Source organism: Mesoplodon densirostris, chromosome 8 (assembly GCF_025265405.1).
Source record: "Mesoplodon densirostris isolate mMesDen1 chromosome 8, mMesDen1 primary haplotype, whole genome shotgun sequence".
In the NCBI taxonomy this organism is placed as follows: Eukaryota; Metazoa; Chordata; class Mammalia; order Artiodactyla; family Ziphiidae; genus Mesoplodon; species Mesoplodon densirostris.
The window spans coordinates 8,480,149-8,489,470 of NC_082668.1; the positions used below are offsets into that span (position 1 = coordinate 8,480,149).

Below are 9,322 nucleotides of genomic sequence, written 5' to 3' on the forward strand. Positions count from 1 at the left end.
TAAGAGTCAGCACGCTGGAGCGCAGGGACATGGTGTGAGACCCAGATCATTTGAACTTCATCTCTCTGCGGCTCAGTTTTCTCATCTGTAAAATGGGTTGTTGTGAGGGCTCCATGAGGTAAGGGTGTTCCTGGAAGCGCCCCATCAGACACTGGGAAACACAATCGCTACGGTTTGGGTGGCTGCGGGGGGCCCCAGACGAGCGTGTCTGGGTTCAGCGGCCGGGTGGGCTGCAGGGGCACCACTGCCCCCTGTTGGCGGTCCTGGCCAGAGCGTCCCCGGCCTCTGACAGGCGGGGCGACCCGGCGGGCTGCTGGTGCGCCGGCCGCCCTCAGTCTGCCTGTCGGCTCGCTCTGGGGCCGCATCTGTCCGTCGATCGATCCGCGGACGCCCGCCCCACGCTCGGCGGGTGGGCTCCCGGCCCCTGGATCTCGCGGGGCGCAGACTGCATGGTAGGTGAACGGGATGCCGGCGTGGGCACGGGCGCGGCGGGAAGAGCGCGCGGGCAGGGTCTCCCCAGGGCTGTAGGGATCGGAGGGCCCGTCGGGACGCCCCCTCCCCGGGGGACTCGCAGCCTCCTGGGGTATTTCTGTCTTTTTGTCGGCCACGCACGCCGCGGGGCTGGGGGCTCCGGTGCAGCGACCTTTCTCGGGGGCGTAGGGAACCTCTCTCGAACCTGGGTTGGCGCCTGCGCATTCCCAACTCGTCTCCTCTGTGCCCGCTCGGCTCCCGCAACAGCCGGGGTAGGGAGTGCGGGTGCGGCGGCCGCGGGCGAAACGTTTGAGTGGATGAAGATGCCCCTCGGTTCCAAAATGCGGGGATTAGGTGTAAGAGAGGCAGGGAGGCTGGGGGAGGCTTCTGGGGGGAGGCTTCGGCGAGGAGAAAGATACTCGCGATTAAGAATACTTGGGATCTAGGAGAGAGACAGACCTGAAAAAGAAAGTCGAGTGGTAGGTGCGCGGGTACGTGGGCCACGGGAGCCCCAAACCCCCATCTGAGGACAGGAAATGGTGCTGAAAAGAGAATCCAGGGAGGGGATCCAGGAACCGAGCCTGAAAATCCGCGGTTACTCCGAAGGCAGGGGAGGTGGTGGTGGCGGGCTTGGGGAATAGGCTCAGAAGGGCATCTCCCCATCTTTCGCGCCAAGACACATGCCCAGTGGAATCCCGTTCAACCCCTGCCCCATGTCCCTTAGACTGTCCTTCCCTTGCCAGGTGGGAAATAAGGATCATGTCACTATGCGTTGAAGTTGAGCACCTGAAATGTATCAGGCACACTCCTGAGAACTTTATTCTTTCATTTAATCTTCCCAGAAACTATGAGGTAGGTTCTACTTACCCATTTTACAGGTGAGGAGACTGAGGCACAGTGAGGGCATGTCACAGAAGAGGATAGCAGAGCTAGCATTTGACCCCAGGCCAGTCTGTTTAGTTCCGTGGCCTGGGCCCTTAACTACTATATCTGGTGGACTGGCAAAGAGATGGGAGCTGGAGAAAGGAGAGGGAACCTCAGAGCTGACAGTGTCAAATATTCCTACTTCAAACAGTTCAGGTGATAGAAAACAGAAACAAGAACCAACTTTTGGATCAGCATTATAGTTTTGGCCCTTTCACTGCCTTGCTTGATCCCCACGGTGACTCAGTCCTCCCAGTGAGGTGATGTAATCAGGCCCTTCTGTGTGTCAGGCAGGCCCTGTGTTAATACCTTTCATGTCTTAAATTCCTGGATCCTTGTAATATGGGAACAGCCACAGAGAGGTCACCATGCAAATAGTCCCACAGCTCGAAATTGGGGAGGCTGGATTTGAATCCAGGCAGCTGTTTCCAGAGACCTTGCGATACTGTGCATTGTGCCCATTTTACAGATGCCCAAACTGAGTGTCTCTCCCAAAGTCCATGACTTGAAAGGGGAGAGACCCAAAGGGTGACTGCTGATGGCATAGCCCATGCTTGAGAGTCTCCAACACTGTTCAAAGGTTTCAGTAGATCATGAAATTTAAAATTGAAGTCCCACTTTTTATCATTTTAAAGATATACTTGTTTTGGTTTTTTTTGGCCACACCGCGTGGCATGCGGGATCTTATTTCCCCAACCAGGGATTGAACCTGTGCCCCCTGCAGTGGAAGCATACGGTCTTCACCACTGGACTGCCAGGGAAGTCCCTAAGGTGTACATTTTTAAGATGAAATTGTGATGCATCTTACAGTGGATGGCAGAGTTTTTCCTTCTCAGCGGCACATGATATATCGGCCTTCTTGGTGTCGATGGCATCTTTGGTTTGACGAATAACAACAGAAGCAGATTCCCTGAGTGACTTTTCTGGGTGTCTCTGTCTCTCTCTTCTGTTCCACAGGCTCCTCTCTGCCTCAACTGCTCCACCCTCCCTGGAGACAGGTCCCTGGGTACAAGGAGCCCGGTGCCCTGCAATGGCAGCGGGGCTCTGGGGCCCTTTGACCCCCAGGACTTGAACCTGACTGATGAGGAGCTCAGGCTCAAGTACCTGGGGCCCCAGCAGACGGAGCTGTTCGTGCCCATCTGTGTCACGTACCTGTTGATCTTCGTGCTGGGCGCCGTGGGCAACGCGCTGACCTGCATGGTCATCCTGCGCCACAGGTCCATGCGCACGCCCACCAACTACTACCTCTTCAGCCTGGCCGTGTCAGACCTGCTGGTGCTGCTCCTGGGTCTGCCCCTGGAGCTCTATGAGATGTGGCGCAACTACCCTTTCCTGCTGGGCGCCGGTGGCTGCTACTTCCGCACGATGCTCTTCGAGACTGTCTGCCTGGCCTCGGTGCTCAACGTCACCGCCCTGAGCATAGAGCGCTACGTGGCCGTGGTGCACCCGCTGCAGGCCAGGTCTGTAGTGACGCACGCCCACGTGCGCCGCGTGCTCGGGGCCATCTGGGGCCTCGCCCTGCTCTGCTCTCTGCCCAACACCAGCCTGCACGGCATCCGGCAGCTGGACGTGCCCTGCCGGGGCACAGTGCCCGACTCGGCCGTGTGCACCTTGGTCCACCGGAGAGCCCTCTACAACCTGGTCGTGCAGGCCACCGCGCTGCTCTTCTTCTGCCTGCCCATGGTCACCATCAGCGTGCTCTACCTGCTCATCGGGCTGCGGCTGCGGCGCGACAGGCTGCTGATTCTCAGGGAGGAGGCCGAGGGCAGTGCCAGGACTAGCGACGGCCGCAGGCTCCAGCCGCTGCAGGATAGGGGTCGGACACAGGTGACCAAGATGTTGTGTAAGTGTTGCTGCTGGGAAGAGGGGCGGAGCCAGGCACTGGGTATGGGGCTGGGGCTTCCAGGGGCCTGGAGGAAAGGGCCGAGTGTTTCGGTTTAGGATGGAGGCTGAGTGTGAGGTGTGAAGTAACCCCCCCCCCCCCACTCCCCCGTGTGTGTGTGCACGCACTGCATGTGTGTGTACTCTGCTAGATTACCCTTGAGAAAGTGATACCAAAGGTAAATGCTAATGGTTCATGGCGGGACCAGCTACATAATTTGTGGGGCCCAATGCAAAATGAAAATTCAGGGTCCCCTGTTAAAAAATCATTAGGAATGTCAAGACAGCAATAGTAGAGCAGCTGTCTTTTTTTAAAAAAATTAACTAATTAATTAATTATATTTATTTTTGGCTGCATTGGGTCTTCATTGCTGCACGCGGGCTTTCTCTAGTTGCAGCGAGCGGGGGCTACTCCTCATTGTGGTGTGCGGGCTTCTCATTGCGGTAGCTCCTCTTGTTGTGGAACAGGGCCTCAAGGCTCCTGGGCTTCAGTAAGCTGCAGCACACGGGCTCAGTAGCTGTGTCTCTCGGGCTCTAGAGCGCAGGCTCAGAAGTTGTGGCGCACGGGCTTAGGTGCTCCACGGCATGTGGGATCTTCCCAGACCAGGGCTTGAACCCGTGTCCCCTGCATTGGCAGGTGGATTCTTAACCACTGTGCCACCAGGGAAATCCCAGAGCTGCTGTCTTGAAGGTTCGAAGGTCAGGGCTCTGTGCAAACGCACAGGTGGCACCCATGAAGCCAGCCCTTGCTCATGGAACCAACCACAGACAGGGCAGAGGCGTGCGGCTGGGCTCCAGGATGACAGAGCTATTCATGGGCTCTGGACCCTCCAGGTCTCTCATCTTTGCTCGTAAATATGTTTTGGTTCTGTCCTTCCCTAAGTAGCCTGGGAGGCAGGACCACGGGCACAGAGTTCCCCTTTCCTGAGGAACTAACTGTCCTCTTCCCTTAGTGGCTATGGAAAATCCCAGGGAAGGATTCTGATTGGTGGGCTTGGGTCATGGCCTGCCACTGGGCCAGAGTGGCAGGAGGCTGAGGTAAGCAGCCCCCACAGACCCACATGGGGATCCGGGGGGAGCAAAGTTCCCAAAAGAAGGGGAGCAGGGTGCTGGAAAGGCAAGATGGTGAATTTCCTGCACACCGTGTCTGCGGTTCCCTGGGGACCAGAGGAAGGCTCATGATCTAAAAGAGGTCGTTGGAGGCATGTTTGTGAGGGTCTGTGTACAGAGCACAGGAGAATCAGGGCAGAAGTGTGGATTGGGGCCGGCCAGGGCATGCCCAGCTGGCTTGAGGCTCTGGTTCTTACTGTGGCCTAGGCCCCGTGCTTTTTCAAAAACAGTGGCCCTGGGGAAACCAGGCACATGGATGCTAAGCCAGTCATTGATTCCCTCCCCATCCTGCCCTGTCCCACAGAGCCTGAATCAGGTAGGTGGGGTGAGCCAGGGCAGGACAGGGCTGGTGAGACCTTGGTCAAAGCCATGGGATTATGGCCAGCTAAGTGGGAACTGCCCCATTCCCAGAGAGAGACTCACTCCTCTCACCCCCCAGAACAGTGTCCCAGAGCCTATGGTCACTTGTACAGCCCCCTAAGATGGGACTGACCTGGAGCTCTGTGCTTGCCTCCTGCACTACAGACCACCTGCCCGGGTCTGCCTCTGCTGCCTTCTACTGCCCTGCCTACCCGGGCCGAGTCTGCTCATCTGGGATGGCTCTCGCCCTGGGAAAGTGGGGTGTTTCCTTAAGGCTGCCTTGCTTGCTGGCCCGGGGCTCTGGCTTTCTTCTCTCCCTCCTTCTCCTGTTTTCTCTTTCTGAGGGCCTACTGTGCACCAGGCTGTGTGCTGGGGATGTAAGCAATGTTCTGATTGAAATCCGGGATTTAAGAGGAAAACCACGCTGGAATGTAAGGGGGACGACACTGTAGGGGAAGGATTGTGAGCTGGAGATGCAAACATGAGAAACAAGAAGCAAAAATCAACACAGACCTGATAGCAAAGACCCAGGAAGGGTAGGGTGAAAACCAGGTCTGGAGGGAAGCTCCGGAGAAAGAGTGAAGGAGTCTTTTACTGGGGCTTGGGGTGGGGCTGTCGAGGAAAGGGGAGGTAATGAAGGGCAGGGTATTCAGGGGCACCCAGGAGAGCTGGGGTGTGGGTCTGGGTCTGGGTCTGGGAAGGCTTCTAGGGCCAAGACAGGCAAGTGCGTGGCGGGGGGGTGGGGTGGTGTTTGTCTCGCTCTCCCTGTAACTCCCTGGCTACTGCTGTCTGACCACAGGCCTCATCCTCCTGTTCGTCTCTGCTTATGCATAAGCGGGCATGGCCTCTGAGTGGCACCCAGAGTGGGCCTTAGCCGCACTGTGTCACACTGGGGCTCAGCATCCACAGCCGTCACTTAGTTCCAGTTCCACGGTGAGAGAATCGGACCAGGCCAGTCTGGCCCGGGTGTCCACACCTGGTCCAGGGCACACGCCCACTGCCCAGTCGGTGACAGTGGCGAGAGCAGCCTCTCCTATAGGGGTGTGGCCAGGACAGGCAAACTTCCAGAAACCTCCAGATGGACAGTGGGTGTGGGTGGCTGGTGGGAGAGGAGAGGAGAGAACAGGCTCCCTTTCTGCCCACAGTTGTCCTGGTCGTGGTGTTTGGGATCTGCTGGGCCCCGTTCCACATCGACCGCCTCATGTGGAGCCTCGTGTCCCGCTGGACCGAGGGCCTGCACCTGGCCTTCCAGTACGTGCACGTCGTCTCCGGCGTCTTCTTCTACTTTAGCTCGGCCGCCAACCCTGTGCTCTACAGCCTCATGTCCAGCCGCTTCCGGGACACCTTCTGGGAGGCCCTGTGCCCGGGGACCCGGTGCCGCCGCCACGGACCCCGCTGCAGCTCCCACAGCCTCAGCAGGGTGACCACGGGCAGCACCCTGGGTGACATGGGCTCCCCCAGCAGCAGGGCCCAGCCCCTGGCTGAGAACGGTGGCCCAGAGGGGTGGCAAGAGACGGACCCCTCCTGAGAGGAGCCTCAGGCAGCTTCACCCTGAGGGGCCACAGGGCCACGCCCAGCTTTGGGGGCCACACCTGCCTCCTCTGCAGCGTGTCTTCGTGGCCTGTCCCCCTTCGTGCCCCGTCCCCACTTCAGCCTAGAAACCCTGACCAGCACCTCAGTGATCCTGCCCCACCCATGGATCGGAAGGACTGTAAGGTTGCTGTCTGTCCTCCAGACTCTCAGGTCCCCAGTTCCAGCCCTTCCCCTGGAAGGGGAACATTGTGGCCGGATAACTGCACACGGCAAGACTCCATCTGGGGACCCCCCACCCCCAGCGCGTTTCTGAAGTGTTTCCGTGGCGCCCTACCTTTCCTGCCCATTTCTTGCAGAGCTTCTGCAAGTTCTGGCCCATTCTGTCCCTCTCTAGCTCTTGGCCTGCACCTGGGATTCTGACCCGACCCCTCCCGGGCCCCCAGTCGGCTTGTTTTGCTCTGGGAGCTCCACCCGGTGGAGCCACTAAGCGGCAGGTGTGTCAGGGATCCGGGAGACCTGGCTCCGGTCTCAGCTGAGCCACCACCACCTGGCCCTGGCATCAAGCAAACTGCCTCGCCTTACAAGCCTCGGGCCCTGTTTGCAAAATGAAAGGGGCCGTGACATTCTGGAGTGTGGCGCTTTGGCACTTTAGCTGTGGTTTTCTGTGTGCGTGCCTAAGTCCCTGCTTGTAACAAAACAGATACCCTCAGATTAGCAAGGCGGAAATTACTCTTTACATCCTCACTAACCCCCAACCCTTACTCCCTCCCTGACCTCTACAAGCCCCCCACCCCACCCCCTCGAGAGCCACTCAGGGAACATTCTTTGCTTGTCCTAGAGCAAGTGAGGCTTGGCACCGACCAAGGGACTGTGTGTGAGCAGAGGCCCCTGCCTGCCTCTGTCTTCACCTCCTCACAGGCTGGCTTGGGGGCCTGAGATGAGCAGAGAATTGGGCCTGACTGGCCAGAGAATCTCTGGGGGCAAGAGACATGGGCCAACCAAGGGCAACGAGTGACTCCGCGAGAACTGCTTGGGACTCAGTGAGGTGAGAAGAGAGACACGTGAGTCCTGAAACGGAGCTCCATCCCGAATCCCTGTGGGTAACTGGGTGCTCAGTCAGGACCCAGTTAATGGCCAGAACTTGTCCTGCTGCAGCCCCTGACCTGTCCTCCTCCTAAGAGGGGACTGCAGCAGAAGGAGCCCTGGCCTCCTTTGTGGGGAGCTGCAGGACGCCCAGGGTGCTACAGGTTCTCCCTGCAGACTCTCCACAGCTCAGGCCCCAGGTCCCCTGACTGCAAAGTGGAGAAGATTGTACAAAAATGTCCTGGAGATTTTGAAATTCAGTTGTAAAAATAATAAATACTCATTTTGAAAAATTGGAAAGTACAAATGAGCAAAAATGAAAACAATTTAAAATAATTAAAACCCACGCTTGCTAGGGGATGGGGGGAGGGGGAAATAGAGAGTTGTTTAATGGGTACAGAGTTTCAGTTTTTTAAGATGAAAAAGTTCTGGAGATTGGTGGCAAAACAATGTGAATATGCTTGAACAATATTGAATTGTACACCTAACTGGTTAAGATTTAAATTGTATATGTATTTTACTACAGTTTTTTTTAAAGAAAGGATTAAGTCTAAAGGAAAAGAAAAAATTAAAAAGCCACCCATAGCTTTACCTTCCAGGGGTAACCACCACATATAAGACAGGATGGGGGGATCTGAGAAAGGAGCTTGTGAAAAGAGGCTGTGCTGAGCTAGGAGTTCCCAATGTCACCGCTGAAATGAGCTCCCAGGCGGCCTTGGGGTGTCGTCGGGGGAAGCAGCTGAGGCCAGACTTCAGGCTGGAGCCTGCCGTTGTTCCCAAAGACAAACTGGACTCCCCGGGGCCTCTCTTAAGTGACAGAGACCACATGCTCCTGAGGCTCTGGTCAGTATTTATGAAGGGACTACTATGGGCAGAGAAGCACTGGGCAGGTTGGGGAAGGGGGGGATGTGAGTTATCAGAAGGCCTGGGCTCTGTAAATTTGATGTCTCTCAGGTGTCTCCACGGCATGTCTGTGGATAGGTCCCACTTGTCATGAGTCACTAGTTACCATGGAAAGTGGAAGCAGCAGCTGTGGGCTCAGCCCTGGAGAAAAAAGGATGGAGGTGGAAAGGCCAGCCAGCAAGCTCGCACTCTCTGCTGGAAGCAGCATCCCCTGCAGCTTGCTCTTCTGCACTGGTCACGGGGGTAGCAGCATTCCCGAGTGCCCAGTGCTGCTCCCAGGACAGGAGTCCTGGCTCATCTGGGACTCGAGTCACCTCCCGTCCTGGCTCTGGCTGCAGTCACACAGATCTCTCCTCCTCCCATGTTCGAGCGTTTGGGCCCGCTCTACTTTCCGTCTGCTCCACCCCTGCCACTATCCTGGGTGATGCTGAAGTCCCCGTGGATGGCCCACCGCTGCCCTGGTATCAGCTCCTGATCTTTCCTGCAGCTCTGGAGGCTCTCCTCCACCGTGTCCTTTTGGCCCCTTGGTCACATCCTGACCCCAGGACCTCCGGGCGTTTTTCCATTTCTGGAAGTGTGAGCTCCTGATCATGATTGCCTCCTTCCTGCTCTGCTGCTCTATAAATCATATTTATTCTTTTTTTTTTTTTTTTTTTTTTGCGGCACGCGAGCCTCTCACTGCTGTGGCCTCTCCCGTTGCCGGACGCGCAGGCTCAGCGGCCATGGCTCACGGGCCCAGCCACTCCACGGCATGTGGGATCCTCCCGGACCGGGGCACGAACCCGTGTCCCCTGCATCGGCAGGCGGACTCTCAACCACTGCCCCACCAGGGAAGCCCGATACATTTATTCTTTAACCTCATCTCACCTTCCCAGTTCTCGACCACTCTGCTTTCTCCCCATCCATCAGCTTCCCCTCATCTTCACTTCCTTTCTGATGGGTCCTAGATCCCATGGTCCATCACACACAACCCTCTCTGCCAGTATTTCTGAGGGCCAAGGTGAACATACTGGGATCACCCTTTCCTTCTCAGAAAAAAGGTTGATTTTCTTTGGGA

At 57.0% G+C, this 9,322-nt stretch overlaps 1 protein-coding gene across 2 annotated transcripts; it reads left to right on the plus strand.

The window, feature by feature from the left end:
• Positions 1-286: 286 nt before the first annotated feature.
• On the plus strand, positions 287-8,938 carry NMUR1 (neuromedin U receptor 1). Of its 2 annotated transcripts, none has more exons than XM_060106796.1 (3): positions 287-452; positions 2,353-3,238; positions 5,892-8,938. In XM_060106796.1, the coding sequence occupies exons 1-3, from the start codon at positions 450-452 to the stop codon at positions 6,272-6,274; spliced, it is 1,272 nt and encodes a 423-aa protein (XP_059962779.1). In that variant the 5' UTR covers positions 287-449; the 3' UTR covers positions 6,275-8,938. The 2 variants fall into 2 exon arrangements, with proteins under 2 accessions (XP_059962779.1, XP_059962781.1); XM_060106798.1 differs by having other exon boundaries at positions 2,353-3,222; positions 5,892-6,260.
• The last annotated feature ends 384 nt before the right edge of the window (positions 8,939-9,322 follow it).